Source organism: Brienomyrus brachyistius, chromosome 12 (assembly GCF_023856365.1).
Source record: "Brienomyrus brachyistius isolate T26 chromosome 12, BBRACH_0.4, whole genome shotgun sequence".
In the NCBI taxonomy this organism is placed as follows: domain Eukaryota; kingdom Metazoa; phylum Chordata; class Actinopteri; order Osteoglossiformes; family Mormyridae; genus Brienomyrus; species Brienomyrus brachyistius.
In genome coordinates, this window is record NC_064544.1 from 9978836 (window position 1) to 9994086 (window position 15251).

The following is a 15251-nucleotide window of genomic DNA, read 5'->3' on the forward strand; positions in this document are numbered from 1 at the left end:
TCTGGGTGGAGCTGGTGGGATCTAGTCTGCAGTCTGAATAATTACAGATTTGTACTGTAATATGCAGTATTTCAGCTGACGTTGAAAACACACCCAAGTTTTTGAAATGTGCAGAAATATTTACGCTTCATTTGTTCAAGAAGAGGGAATTCATAAATTAGCGTTCCAGTGAGATTCTCCATACTCACTACAGCTAATCAAATGCCATCCATTTGCCAAACTGAAGACAGGATCCCAGTACTCCCAATAAACCACCAACACAGCGCGCATTTCTGCAAACACCTTTTAATCGTTCTCCATCATAGTCAACTTTACTTCTGGCTGGACTCGGACTTCGATGTGGACGCCCTGAGAGAGGACAGGCGGCGTCTCTTGGCAATCTGTTCCTGACGCTTCTCCTTGGCTTCCTGCAGGATGGATGTGTGCGTTAGCGCGGAACTGTCATGACACAGCATTTACACACAGGCATCTCATACCTTTAACAGAATCAATGACTATCTCAGAATCAACTCAACTAGCTCTGAATAACCATCAACATGATGAATGGACTAGAACTCCAATACTGGAACTTTCACACCAGAATGAAGATACAGACCATGACCATGAATATATTCCACAGAAAAATACACTAGCAGGTCCTATACACCTACACGTTCTGTCCCGCTACACAGTGATGCCAGCCAGGTGTCCTGTGGCTGGGAGACCCTCTCAGAGTCCCACAGTACCAGGAATCTTCCAGAGGTAAGCACTGAAGGCTGGTACATGCATATCACATCAAATGCAAGGATGTTCTGTACTACCCCTCCATCCATAAGGTCACATGGTGTTATTCAAGCATTAGGGAACATTCCAGTTCACCACCACTTCAGCTTCATTACAGTATTGTCTCATTTCTAACAGCTGTGGGCACTGGGCAAACCTCAGGCTTCCCTGGTGGAAAATTCGGTACGAAACAATGAGCTGAGAGCCATTCAGACACTCAATAAACATGCCCACACTCCCAGCCTTCATAGCCAACTGAAAAGCAAAACAGCGAAAAATTTAATCCAGCAGCTTCTTCCACTTTTAAAGCCTTTATAAAAGTAGAAACTGGTTGCACCAAATCCTTTGGAAGCTCACGACATTCCCATTCAGCTCAATGCGCAAAACCAATCAACGATGAGACGGCCACTTCTACAAGTACAGGTACACAGATTCTTTGGTACACACATCCCTCTTGCTTTCCTATGAAAATGAAGTTTGGGATCAGAGTGCAAAGTCAGCCTTTGTTTTGGTAACACTGAGCAAGTTTTGGGATTAAGGGTCCTGGCCAAAGGCTCAACAATGACGCGATAACTCCGCTGACTGCAGGATTCAAACTAGCAACCTTCTGGACACACACAGACACACTCTGAACCTCCAGATGCACACCATGCCCCGTGAATGTATACATGCAGTTCAGCATTCGCTTATGGAAAAACATCAATGAAAATGCAGCTGCTGTTGCAGACCCCACCTTCGTCCTCTTGGCCAGCAGCTTGGCGTATTCGGCGGCCTCCTCCTTGTTCTTCAGCGTGCGCTTCCTCTTCAGGGCGATGCGCTGGCGCTTGTGCTGCAGCACGCGGGGCGTCACCAGGCGCTGGATTTTGGGGGCCTTGGTCCTGGGTTTCTTACCTGGGGATGAGAGCAGACAAGCGCATGGTCAATAGAGTACTAACAATATAGCCACTTTAAGACAGAATCAATTTCTGGATGTCCCAGACCTTTCGGCTCGGCCTCCAATCCTGTACAGGAGACCTTGCCTCTGCGAACTAATTGTAATGGCTGGTAGATCCCCGCAAATGTGAACATTTGTAAATGTCAACTATTAAAAAAATTAACGGCACCTCCCAGTTTAAAAGTTACTGCGAGAAAAGCAGGATTATTAACTATCCTAGATACCGATAAAATGCAAGTGATGCTGAGAAAGATTCAGCATAAACACACACTACCAAATATTAAACACATATACGATTTTACGCGATTCAAATCATTTTCGCCACCGTTTACATATTTTTGGCTTATGCCTTGTCCAAAAGATGTTTAATTGTTCATGGCCAACTCCGAAATAACCAAAACTGCGAATGTCATCCACTGCAGACACTCGGCGGCAGCAGAAAGCCTGAACATCAGCTCCACTGTTCCATTCACTGTTCGTCATTCAGCTTAAGTCCACCCCGAGTTTAGCATCCAGGAGACCTGCACGCGTGACGTCTAAACACACACCTTCCTTGGCGAGGGGCCTCCTCACCACGTACTTCCTCACGTCGTCCTCCTTGGACAGGTTGAAGAGCTTGCGGATTTTGCTGGCCCTCTTGGGGCCCAGGCGGCGGGGCACGGTGCGGTCAGTAAGCCCAGGGATGTCCTTCTCGCCTGGAACGTGCACACATGGCCTTTACATCGTACCATGAAGAGATAAGCGAAATGATCCTTTATTTCCCCTTTAGCACCAGTATGAATACAGGTGTACTAAGATGCTTCTCTCGGACTACCCCATGTTGCTCTCCATGAGACACACAGGCAGGTGAAAGCAAGCTTAGGGGTCACAGTGCAGGGTCACCCAGCATGCAGCACCTCTGGGGATTAAGGGCCTTGCTCAAGGGCTCAAGGGCCCACAGACCTGCAACTATTCTGCCGAGATTCAAGCAGGCAACCTTCCGATCGGGCACAGAGGCTTAGCCCACCGAGCCCCTCACCGGAAGTTGGTTCAGGAACCATTACAGAGCGCCAGCAGGGCCAGTGCATACAACAGATCGTATATAAAATATAACATATATGCATTTTTAAAGGTTTGTATGAACATCGACATCAATACAAACTGAAAAGTGGTTTAAAAAGGCGGCTTTTGAAGCTTTAAGAATGATACAGGGAAGCATTTTGGTGAAATTTAAGCGACAGCATATTGAAAAAGATCTCAAAGATTGGTTCCCTCTACCAGCAGTTTCCAATCCTGCTCTTGGCGTCAATGTTTTCATTCCAACCCACACTGCTATCAACCTGCCAAATTCATTATTAGTCTATTAAAGGCCAGAACTAAGGCTGATTAAAGTAGGGTTGGAATAAAAACATTCCGGCGGGGGGGGGGGGGGGGGGATGGTGTACCAGGAAGAGGATTGAGAACCACAGCTCCAGTCCAAAGTTTCTCAACCCAATCCTTGGAGACCCCCAGACAGTCTCCCTCTCAGCTCCCAACACACCTGCATCAGATATTTGGTGTTCTTGATTGACTAGGAGCTGGGAGGGAACAATAACGTGGAGAGTCCAGGGATCCCCGAGAACCAGGCTGTAAAAAAAAAAAAATACAGCTCTAGAACATCAGAACCCAGGATACGCACCTTTCTTGATAATGACCAAGTTCAGCACGCTGAGATTGGCATCGACGATGCAGCCGCGCACGGACTTGCGCTTGCGCTCGCCGGTGCGGCGGGGCCGGTAGCACGAGTGGCCCTTGCTGAGCAGCAGACGCACTCGGCCGTGTGTCAGCACACCCTGCTTCATGGGGAAGCCCTGCTTGTCATTCCCGCCACTGATGCGAACCACGTAGCCCTTAGAGCCACAGGGCAAAGACCGTGTTAGGAAAAGACACAGACAAAGCACTTTACAACCATTCTGCCAGATCTGTTATTCACTCTTTTAGATCTTAAAGAATTTGTCTGGAGCCTTTTACTATTGTGGGTGTTGAGGTCCGTTCTCTCAAGGTACCAGCCGAATGTCCAGCAAGGCAAACTCACCTTCCACTCCTCGCCCAGTGGGTCAGCAGCCACCTCTGCGGCCATGCGCTTCTCATAGAAGATGCGCAGCTTGCGGTCATCGTCCACTTCTATCAACTTCTGGCAGCCGGTGGCCGGGAATGAGATGTTCAGCTGGCACAAGACAGAGAGACAGACGTTCTGTTAAAGAAACGCCTTGTATTCCGACAGGCACAACGTCAATCAAATGATGAAATAACTAGCCCTAGAACTTGCGTGAGGCACGCTGACGGACAACACAGGCTACCTTTATAAATGACAAACACGCAGGGGAAAGATGGGTCGATACGATTATTAAAACTCAGTAGTAAGTAGGTCAAGACTAAAATAAAGCATCGCTGTTAAATTTAATACGTCACAGCTGTTGCAAAAGGCTTCCACAGATGGGAAGAAAACCTTAAGGCAGAAAATGTACACGGGCCCTCATAGAAAACGGGTATACAGAATGGAATGGGGATTGAACTATGCGTATTAGATCACTTTGTAAAATAAGTAGCAGAATATGGGACAATCCTCTGACTCACAAATGTGGAATATTTAATCTTAATAATAAGAAGGGCGGGTGTAATTACTTTTAGAAGTCATCTGGAGCTCACAACGTGAGTGTACAGCCCTACTTACAGGAGGCAGCCATTTTTAACATCCGACTTATTCGCCGGTGGAGAGCAATCAACATCCATCCCCGTTTGTACACTTCGCAACAAACATAATACCTAAGCGACCATGTTGTCAAAACTGTATATTTTGACATTATACGAAAATCGCGACCGTAAACGCAAATGTCCAGTACTAAATGTACACGTAAGAAGGCCCTACCTTCATTTTGTGTGATATTCACACACATCTACTGTCCGCCACAGAAAAAGAGCGAACTTCCGGCCCTCGAGCTCACTTAGCCACCAACAGCTATCGCGATATTTGGTGTTGTTTTTTTTCGGGGGAGGGGGTGTAATAACCTATAACGCACGCTTTTGTGCGTGTGTTTAAACGCACTTCTGTTTGCGGTAAATTAATTTACTTGTAAAGTCACAGTTAATGGATTACCTGATTTAACTAATTTACTGTGTACTGAAGTAACGCTCTGTCTAAAATGTATTACATATAGACATAGATATTCACATAGATATAGATATAGACATAGATGTTTGTTCAGTCTTTAATTTTTAATGGTGAATGAACGTCATGTATTTAAAGTGTTACTGAATTATGAACGCGCTCTGCGTGAGCATTTTCACCGAAGCGTGACAGAAAACTTCGTGGAGGATACGTAGTTTCCTGCGTTTTTTTTAACATAACATTTTTGTAAAAGCACAAATAGGGGTAAGGAAACGATATGAAACATCCCTATTGTTTTCCTAAAACGTCGAGGCAACAGGAATAATGCACTGGAGCGCGGCAATTAACTTTCCGGCAAAACATCCTTTTTCTTAATATTCATTGTTTGTAGAAATGGTCATCCGCATACCAGACTGATGCAGGCAAAGAAATGAGTAATTAGGCATAAATTTAATTAAGTGCATTCAGTGTTTTGTGAATTAGATATTTCTTAAACTTCACATCATATTTGTATTCAGGCAGGGACATATTTTAAAAGTACTATATTGTTGCAGTACGATGGTCCATAATTTGTGGAAATGGCAATGCTTCTATTGTTAATATTCACAGTATATGATTTAAACAACTCCTAAAACCATATTAGACAATAGGTATCTGTAGTTTTTAGAACAATACTAACAGTGTGTCATATTTAACAGTACCAGCCCTAGAATGACTCAGTGTTCAATAATGGATATTATTACTACGTTTAAAATGTACATTCAGCAATATCCGACAAACAAGCCCATTACAGTGCTTTTCAGCCTCCTTTGTCTAAACGCAAAGAAATCCCACGTGATCACAATAACACATGCCGTCATCGTGCATATAAATAAGTTGTGCAACAGGACAAGTTGTGAATACTTCAGCTGCCTGTTATAGGGAGGTGCGCATGCGCGGCTCGGTAGCTTGTGTAGTTGGTGCCGTAGGCTGTGCTTTGAGTGTGTAATGAGCGGAGCTGTCGAGTCGCAGTAGTCGTGTAATTTACTGACATTACGGGCTTTCTGAATGCTATACGAATGCTCTTAAAATCCAGGTATAACAAACATATAGCTACAATCAAAGCGTTGGTCCGGAGTAGCTGCTGAATGTTTACGTCAAGAGACCTGACATCCTTTTATCGGATCGTCTTTACCACCACCAGTTGGTAATCTTCTTCACTGAAGTCCTCAGCTTTAAGAACTACACAAAAAAACATGAGCGATCTTGTGTTTTGGAATCAGCTGAAGGCTGGCAGCTCCGAGGTTGACTGGTGTGAAGGCAATTACCTAATTTATCCTGGAATTGCGGAGTTTTACAACACGGTTAGTATATTTTACACTTGCCTTTTGTGATTTACGTCTCGGGTCCAGCCGCAATTGTATACGAATGTGTTTCTGTGGGTTTAACACTTTTAAAGAATGGGCTGAAATTAATTCATTAGTTTCCCGACACTGTAGCGTAGATGTCACTTTGTTGTTTATCCGAATGTTCCTAAACCAAATGAGAGTAGTAAATGTCAGAGTCAATCCAAAAAGTGTATGAAGGAGCAGAGACGATTACCTTTTTATTTAGTTGTATCTAGAGAGTAACTGGTCGGTAACGGGCAGCGTGTCGCTACACGGAGTTCCGTAGACCGGACACGTGGTGAATATAAACCCTAAAAGCAACCTGTAGGAAAGTTGTTGCACGCCAAGCAGTAAGTTAATTGTGCATCCGCGGAAGTGAACTTCTTCAGATCAGATGGTGGGATCCATTCTTGCATTTGTGATGTTCGATCGCATTAATGAGATACCATATGACTAAAACCAGAAACTTGCGTGCATAAACCGTCCTTGCCATTGTTTTATAAGTATGTGTAACCTGCTGCAGGATGTGAATCTATTTAGTATTTAAGAATTTATTTGTGAAAATGTGTGACATAAGTTGGCTTGTTGTTCAAGCCGTGCCAATCGTTAATTTTTCTCTTTTTTTCATTTCAGATAAGCAACGTACTGTTTTTTATTTTGCCACCTATTTTAATGTGCTTATTTCGTCAGTACGCCACACATTTCAACAGTGGGATTTATCTAATATGGACGCTGCTGGTTGTGGTTGGTAAGTGTTTTTTTTTTTATTATTATTATTACTATTATTATTGCAGAAACGTGACCATCATATGGCTGTAGTTGTAACCAATATTCATAAAAATATTGCGGTTTATTTTTCGTTTAGTTTTATTGGTGCGGGTGGCAAAAGAGTGTTTAAGACGGTAACGCAAGAGTTGAATAAACAGAAAAGACTTCTAACGAGCGTGCCGAAGAACCAAGTCCTTGGTTGTTATTAATTGCATCAACGGGTGTCACTTGAAGTCCTTCAGTTTGCGCGCCGCCCAAACAGTTTGTGATTAGGCTATCTGGCAATTGACTGACCTCCGCAAACATGTTAAGGCTTGTACTGTTGAAGCCTGACATGTAATTCGATTGAACAGCATACATTTATTTGTACTTGTCCTTATCACTGTCAGTTGCAATCATTGTTGACATAAATGATTTAATTTTAAAATGCGCCTTTCCGCCCGATTAGAACAATCAGGATGTCTAATTATGGTCTCAGATCTCACTGTCATGCAACCCTGCTCACTATGTAATCTTGGCTCTTTGCATCAGTACAAATACTACATTTAACAAAAATAAAGGAAGTGGAAAGTGCAGCAATCAGCAATCCTATGTAAACGCAGAAGTCAGTTTCACAGATCATGTTCAGAATCAGAGGGCTATTTGCATCGTTTTATATCAGTTCAAACATTTAATGAAATTAAAATCGCTAAGCTTGTCCTTTGAGGTGGAATCAAGTACAGTGATTTAATCATCGCATTTTGTGTGAATATTAATTAATGTTCTCAGTGTTTTGTAGTATGTGACCAGGGTCGTTTCAGGTTTCTGGAAAAACTGACTTTGCATTAATGTTGAATCTGCAGCACTGTGATGTGGTGGATCTTCCTGAAAATGCTGTTATAACATCTGGATGTTGCGTGGATAGCACCTGCTCAATCTTGGCACCTTCCAGACAGCCTGGAATGCACGTGCTATCGGTTATTAAAGGTCCCCTGAATTTGTGTGCATCTGGCCATAGCTTCTAGAAATGATTTTATGACAATTTCTATGGCCTTCTAAGTGGTTCCTGCATTCAACACAATAAACTCTGGCCCCAGAATGACACGCATTTACAAAACCATGGGTTTAATGACGGTTTTCTTGTTTATTGCTTTGCGCTCTGAGACCCTAGCAGTGCCCAGTCAGATAAATTTGAGTTCGCTCTTTTATCATACCTTAATGCTCATGCTTTCCAGTCAGTTAATAACTCTGTTGTGTTGCTACCACAAGACTAGACTGAGCCCTGCAATCTAAATTAGTTCTCAGGGCTGTTGTGGTGCCTTTGACCTTGTTATGTGTTATTAATCCAGAATGATGCAGTGTCTATTTTGGGGTCTCATGCAGCTCTGTTCCCCCTTCTGACTCAGGTATTGGCTCCACATACTTCCATGCCACCCTCAGCTTCCTGGGCCAGATGCTGGACGAGCTGGCCATTCTGTGGGTCCTGATGTGTGCCATTGGCATGTGGTTCCCCAAGAGATACTTACCCAAGGTCTTCCGGCGAGACAGGCAAGGACATTGAGAGAACCCAGGCAGTGTACACACACACACACACATACAGCGGCACACAGGGAAAAGGCTTTGGTGCTCTTGCTGAGCTTAGAAGGTTCCTAGTAGCAGTCTTTTAAAGTGTGACCTCGTCCCATTTAAGCCCCGGAACTACAGACCTGTTACATGCAGGCCCACGTCAGGTTTCCAAGTCACGGGCGTGAATTAGCCTCCCAGCGCGCTTATTAACAACCCGTCACATATATCTGGTCACGATCAGCCAGTGCACTGGAAGGTTTGCATCTCTGACAGGCATTCTTCTGCTCTTTTGTTAGCGATTAATATTTAATGTAAAACACTAAATTGTTTAGCAGTGTTTAATGAGTGGCATATATTAAGTATTAACAATGTGTTTACAAGCCGACTGTTTTCTTTACAGAAGTTAGCGTGTCAGTTAAATCATTCAAGAAACACATCCAGTTTAGAAACAGTTGGAACTGTTTCTAAAAGTCACTATAAGATGAAACTATAAGATAATTTCACAGAGCAAAAATTCTCCAATTTGCAGTAGGGTCTAAGTAAAGGTTTTAAGAGGTTGGACTACTAGTTTTGTGATCCTATTGTTGGGCTGTTTCAATTCCATGGATATTCTGCTCTTTTACTTCCTTATTGTCAAGGTTTTTAATATATAGAACCAACCCCCCCCCCCCAAATTTCAGGTGTGTGTTTCAGTGGATTGGGGAATTATAGGGATTTTGTCTGCGTGGCTCTGAAGTTTCAGTAGCTGTAGAAACACTCTGTCCCTGATTTGTCACAGCGGACAAAAGCATCTGCTAAATAAATAAATATAAATGATGTGATGCCCCGCTGTCATATTCTCTGTCCTCCTAAAGGTAATGGCTGCAATGATTCTGTGGTCTGTCCCATTCAATGCATTGCCTGTGACTGGATTGTTTTGCAATCACTGCAGGTCAAGGTTCAAGGTGGTGGTTGCCATCCTCTCGGGGATCACCACAGGCCTGGCCTTCATCAAACCTGCCATTAACTCCTTGTCGCTGATGACCCTGGGGATTCCCTGCACTGCTTTGCTCATCACAGAACTCAGAAGGTGAGTGTCCGCAGAATTCTGGGAAGTGTAGTCCACTTAACTGCCAGAAGCCGGGCCTACATTCAAAGTTTGGTCAGCAGAATGTTTGAAAGTGATCACCGTATTTCCAGTAATAAATGTTTTGACTGCACCATTTTTTAAAAATATATTTATTGGGGATTGGGGTATCTATTGTATTTAAAAAGAATTGCAGTTACATAGTACTGTAGTCACAATCACTTTAAACACAGTTAAACCTTTTTTAAGACTGTTTTTTGTTTTAAGGATTTCGGAGAATGGTCTGAGTTGAGCTGCAAGGCAAATGTGAAAGTAAAGCTTGTTTCTTAACAAGATCTCAGCGGTCTCTGGCTTTGCATCCAGAGTTTGTTTTCAAGTGTTTAATGTGTTTAACAAAGCAGAGAGGAACCATCTCATGAAACGATCAGACCTTTTAAATGACTGCTATAAAGTTTAGGATTTCCTTTCAGCCTTGAAAGGGTTTGATAATGAGTTCTGACAGTCTCGGAAGTATTTCCATCTTAGCTATCTGAGGAATTTCCTTTTCCCCCTCACAGAAAGGTTGGCGTCACTAAGGGTTATTGTAAAAGTCAGCTTTCATTGTGCCAGGGACTGTTGCCCGGTGATTTTGATAAGATTCCTTTGGAGATGTCTGGTTTGTTGTGGTGGCAGCGAGTTTTTGTACACAATAGCAGAAGGGACAGTGTCCTGTAGCTGCCGTAAGACAGGACTACCATCTTGTTGAGGTGTCATGTGACTCCATGTTACTCCAGTTACCTCTTCATTGACGCACATTTTTGGGGGGGGGGCTTTTCTTATCCTGTGCATTTTAGACTAGAAGTTCAATGCCCCCATTTCCTGCCAACGGAGGCCCAACTTTTAAAGGGTTTCCTCTTCCTCTGGACTTTTTCCCTACCCTCTCCCCCCTCGAATTTAGCTTTGGCTTTCAGAAGGTGGGGGTTCACCCCCCCCCCCCCCGCCCAGTCTTCTCCCACTGGTTGTCCCACAGCTGTGTGTCTGTTTGCTGCGGATGCACTTCCTGTGGGGGTGTAAGAATCTACCAGGGTCATGCTGAATGAACACGTTCGGCTTTCTACAGCACAAACAGCCAACATTTTTACTATAAGGTGCCCTCCCCAGCTCTTGCTCTTTGTATTCTCTGATGAATATCCACTGAGTGACGGCCTGGATCGGCATTCCGGATGAGCCAGTTTGGAATTCGGCAAGGGTTAGATTATCTCTCCTCTGTCCTTGCACCTGGGGTTGCCCAAGCTAAACATAATCCAGGAACAGGGATCCAGCTCACGACAGTTGAAACCACCGCAGTTAATGGGAGACTGTTTGTGATTGGCCAGCACACAAAGTATATGATCTGCGAAAGACCAATAGAGCGCATGTTAATATCCAGCCGAAACTGAAGCAGCTGAAAGCTCTGTTGGTAATTTCTGGCACCTAGAGTCTCAGATGTCAAGGTGTTATCACATCACGACTAAATCGGCTTTCTTTTCTGCCTCTCTGTCTTTGTCTGCTGCTGGTTTCTCTTGGACAGAAGCCCCAGTTCGTATTTTTGTGTGTCTGTATATCTGTGTTTTAATACTACTCCCCTTTCCCCGAGTGCTCTGTGCCCTCGTAAGGTCGTCGTGTTCCTGAGCCCAAGTTTTTTATTTTCCTCCAGGCCAATGGGAATGTTAAGGATGGTGCTGCTCTCTTAGGTCATTGACCTCCAAGGTGGTAGGACTGAATTCGCAACTCCGCATAACTGACTTACGGCGGCGTGGAGGGTTGGATGCATGATGGCAGCCTTATGGCAGAATATTGCCTCCACCGTAAAATAAAACCGCGTCAGTTTCTGCTAAATATGAATATGTATCGACAGTTTGGTTTTACGCTCCCACATAGAAAGTGACCTGCTTGGTTCTCTTGTTAAAATGGTGTCTCTGTGGTGTCCCGGAATGTTCTCAAAGGCATCCCTCAGTGTCATCAGGCTGTTTGTTTTTCTCATCAGCATCTTTTGGTGTGTGTGTGTGTGTGTGTGTGTGGCCGAACCTCCCACAGTTCCTTGTCTGGAGTGTTTACATGGCAGGGACAACGTGTCCCGTTGTTGGTGCCGGTAGCAAAGACAGGGCTGGTTTTTATGGCTTCGAATGAGCCTCTGCCATCTGTGGGCTGTGTCACCAAATGACCTGCTGTATAGCCCCCTCCCCCCTTACTGTGACATGGCATTTGTCATCGCAGTGAACATGCAGCCCGTGGGCAGCCGGATTCTGTTCTGAGACACTTGCTGTCGGCTTCATGTTCTGTCTATTAACTTTTTAAAAGCAAGAGACTTGGGTTGCATGGGGTGGCTGTGAGTGGAGATGGTCGTGTCCTTATTCAGCCTCTTTTTTTTTTTTTTTTTTTGTATATCTTCAAATTGGGGGCAGGCAGCATTGACCAAATAAATTGATTTGTGACTTGCATTATTCTCAAATGCTCAGAGGAAAAAATTCTGGAGAGGTAAATTATTTTTTTTTTTGGCCAGTTTAACCAAATCACACACATTACTCATGTCACCATGATACATTTTTAGCTTTTCCATTTTCTTTAACGAGCAATTTCTGTTGCTATTAATGGTTGCAGATTTGAGTCATTTGGTGAACTCTTTTGAGAGCTTTTATGGTGAAACTCTATATAACTTGAATGCAATAAAGTTCACCCACATTTGGAAAATGTTTGCCGCTCGAACGCAAACAGAGTCTGCATGTCTACGCTCCCAGGTGTGAGAATCTCCGTGTGTTCAAGCTGGGTCTCCTCTCTGGCCTGTGGTGGACCCTGGCCCTCCTCTGCTGGCTCAGTGACAGGATTTTCTGTGAGATGTGGTCGTCTGTCAACTTCCCATACCTGCATTGTGCATGGTAAGAGTAGGCAGACTCCCTTTGGAGGGCGTTTTGGCCTTATCGGGTGTATGCACTTTGTTATTAATCAGTGAAGTAATTTGTATACCTCCTGATGTTAGCATGATGCTGTACTTCTAACTCGGTCTAAAAGCTGTGTCTGAGGACACTGTAGCTGGCTGTAAGAGGTGGTCACCGACCTGCCAACTTCCCCTCCGGCTTCTCGCAGGCACATTCTGATCTGCCTGGCGTCCTACCTGGGCTGTGTGTGCTTCGCCTACTTCGACGCTGCGGCTGAGGCGCCTGAGCAGGGCCCCGTCATCCTGTTCTGGCCCAGTGAGAAGTGGGCCTTCATCGGCGTGCCCTACGTCACCTTGCTGTGCGTCCCCAAGAAGTCCTGCGTCAAGATCACGTAGGCCCCCGCGTGGACCGCCGAGGACCGTGAAGAGCCGCGCATTCTCATGCAAGACGGACTTCCTGCAAGCGACACGTTACGTGCCTGCTGTGGTCACTGGGGAGGAGGAGAATAGTACAGATATGCAGGTGAACCAAACCGATCTTTGCAGGACAAACTTGCTGGAGGAGAAAGGACTTCCTGGACTGCCGATCCTTTGTTTTTCCACCACCTTTCTTGGAATGGTGGAAGTCAGCGGTTCTGTTCTCGGAGATGTCAACCTCTCCAGCGTATGGTAACATGTCATTGGCGCCTCCAAGCCATTCATAAATCGAGCTGCTTCTGACCATTTCCTTGGGTGCTTGTGGCCTCTCACAAGGCCTCATTTCAGTTTAACACTGTAAAGGTGTTAACTCTAAAAGACTTCAAAGGAGTAAAACTTTTCTAATTTGCCTTTTTTTTGCACATTATTAAACTTTTTGTATTTGGCTTTAACGTTGATACTGGAATTTTGAGGTTGATTTCTGTGCTCGACACGAGCATCCCTCATGTCTGTATCTGACTGACGGGTGAAACGATACAAACGACGTAGCCCTCAGACCGTGTAACTGTACGCTATGTGTTTCATTCCTGTGACGGATCTGCTTTTCGGGCTTCGGTAACATTCAGTGGACTGAATTGAGTTTGCTTTAAAGTTTGGTTTTTTTTTTTCGTTTCTCCTCTGCTGCTCTTTCAGTCTGTGTTCAACTTGGATGTTTGGACTAAGATGCCATTAGCATCTTCACTTTAGCGCGTGAAGAGAACCCGCTGAGATTTATAAAGTTCTTACGAATGTCTTGACCATTTGCTTTGAGGTACTCTCTGCGTTGTCAGAAATCCTAGTATCTGCGACTTGTTGATGTACAGTAGCGTCTGGCAGATGGACTCTGCTAAACTACAGTAAGCTAATAAACCAGGTGCACATTTCATGGTCACCGGTGGTTCTTTAACCAGATTGTTTGGCCTTGGGGTGAAACTTTTTTTTTTTTTTTTAACGTGGTGAACTGTCTAGGACATAAGTTGGTGGGTTCACAATTAGGTTGAGGGTAAGCTATTTTGCACAAAATATTTTTTAATCCTTTTTAATGATATTAATAAGGATTTATAATTGAAGGGCAAACCATTTCACGAAATGTTAACATTTGTCTTTATTCAATAAACAAATCCAATATTACACAAAGGTTATACCTTCATGTTTGTCCCTCCTGGTTCATTTAATGTTTTTTATGGCATTTTCTTTAAAGCACTGTATAAATACAGCTGTTGATCTGTCTTGGAAGGTGATATTTATGACCTTCACAACATCAAACACTTCTGTGAGGAAGAAGCTGGCACAGAGCCATATCACACACAGGTACAAACAAACGTGACCTCATTTCTGACATCAGTCACAGTGAATCATCTGCTGCAGGAAATACAGGTTCGAGTCAGGGTGCATAAAGAATGATTGTTTTTGCTCAAAAGTTGTACCAAAATGTGGAAAGATCTGGCAGGGAGCTGAGAAGGAACAAAAACACAGACCGTCTGGGGGAACCTGAGGGCCGGATTGGGAAATGCTGTACTGGAGGATGCACTTTGCTTTCCCTTTGCGTAACTGCTCTGGTTCATGGATTCCTTTACCGCAGACTAGTCATGTGCTGGAGCAGCAGAAAAGGGGCAAAATACTAAGTTACACAAATGCACTGGAAAAGGGCTGCAAATGCATATCATTCACCGAGGCTATGAAGTTAAACCTTAATGACCTTGAGTGCACTTCATGCCATACAATGTTCCGGCACATCAGATCTCTTTAACGGCAGCTTCATAATATAGTTGTTACTATAAAGGACATTTAATTGAAGAGGTTTCCACTGAGGCACCTTGTCTGTAACCAAAACACACAGAATAACGCTAAACTTGATACAAACCTTAGCTTTAAACCATTAACTTCTACGGAGTTTCATAAAACTTCGGCTCCATGGTGGGTCTGTGGCAGGGCCTGATGATGCCACCAACTGTCTGAATGTGCGTCCTGAACCTGGATCGGTCTCTTGCCATCTCCAGCTAGCAGGATGCATCCCATGCAGCGTGACCGGTGAACTTCCAGGTCATTAGAGGGCGCACTTTCATAATGTTATTGAACTACCTGAACCAAGTACGAAATGACATACGGTAAAGCTTGTTTGTGTCGATAACCTGACAAGTATGAATGTAATAGGTGGGGCCGGAGTTCAAAGGCTTTACAGTGACTAGGAAATGACTACACTAGGAGGGTATTCATGTAATTATGATCAGAGGTCATTAAGTAACAAAGCAAAATTGACTCATGACACCACCCACAAACAATGTGTTTTGTGTGCAAAACCCCATTAGTCATTTTTCTCTGAATGACTGTTG

The 15251-nt window shown here is 44.0% G+C and overlaps 2 protein-coding genes across 4 annotated transcripts; one reads left to right on the forward strand and one right to left on the reverse strand.

The window, feature by feature from the left end:
• Positions 1-269: 269 nt before the first annotated feature.
• Positions 270-4712, reverse strand: LOC125704461 (40S ribosomal protein S6). The gene is made up of 6 exons (XM_048970024.1): positions 4584-4712; positions 3750-3881; positions 3354-3564; positions 2245-2391; positions 1496-1653; positions 270-407 (listed from the first exon to the last, which is right to left on the reverse strand). The coding sequence occupies exons 1-6, from the start codon at positions 4587-4589 to the stop codon at positions 312-314; spliced, it is 750 nt and encodes a 249-aa protein (XP_048825981.1). The 5' UTR covers positions 4590-4712; the 3' UTR covers positions 270-311.
• A 1003-nt stretch (positions 4713-5715) lies between these two features.
• On the forward strand, positions 5716-13802 carry LOC125705147 (alkaline ceramidase 2). Of its 3 annotated transcripts, none has more exons than XM_048971531.1 (6): positions 5716-6166; positions 6824-6938; positions 8344-8485; positions 9435-9572; positions 12326-12463; positions 12672-13802. In XM_048971531.1, the coding sequence occupies exons 1-6, from the start codon at positions 6059-6061 to the stop codon at positions 12856-12858; spliced, it is 828 nt and encodes a 275-aa protein (XP_048827488.1). In that variant the 5' UTR covers positions 5716-6058; the 3' UTR covers positions 12859-13802. The 3 variants fall into 3 exon arrangements, with proteins under 3 accessions (XP_048827488.1, XP_048827489.1, XP_048827490.1); XM_048971532.1 differs by lacking the exon at positions 5716-6166 and adding an exon at positions 6180-6587; XM_048971533.1 differs by lacking the exon at positions 5716-6166 and adding an exon at positions 6601-6693.
• Positions 13803-15251: the final 1449 nt, after the last annotated feature.

Excerpts from the sequence above, each read along its gene's own strand:
- LOC125704461 (XM_048970024.1), bottom strand. Across the intron at positions 3,565-3,749 it reads CACTGGGCGAGGAGTGGAAG|GGCTACGTGGTTCGCATCAG; the intron begins GTGAGTTTGCCT and ends TGTGGCTCTAAG. Across the intron at positions 2,392-3,353 it reads CTTGGTCATTATCAAGAAAG|GCGAGAAGGACATCCCTGGG; the intron begins GTGCGTATCCTG and ends TGCACGTTCCAG.
- LOC125705147 (XM_048971531.1), top strand. The coding sequence starts at position 6,059 with ATGAGCGATCTTGTGTTTTGGAATCAGCTGAAGGCTGGCAGCTCCGAG. Across the intron at positions 8,486-9,434 it reads AAGGTCTTCCGGCGAGACAG|GTCAAGGTTCAAGGTGGTGG; the intron begins GCAAGGACATTG and ends CAATCACTGCAG. Across the intron at positions 12,464-12,671 it reads CCATACCTGCATTGTGCATG|GCACATTCTGATCTGCCTGG; the intron begins GTAAGAGTAGGC and ends GGCTTCTCGCAG.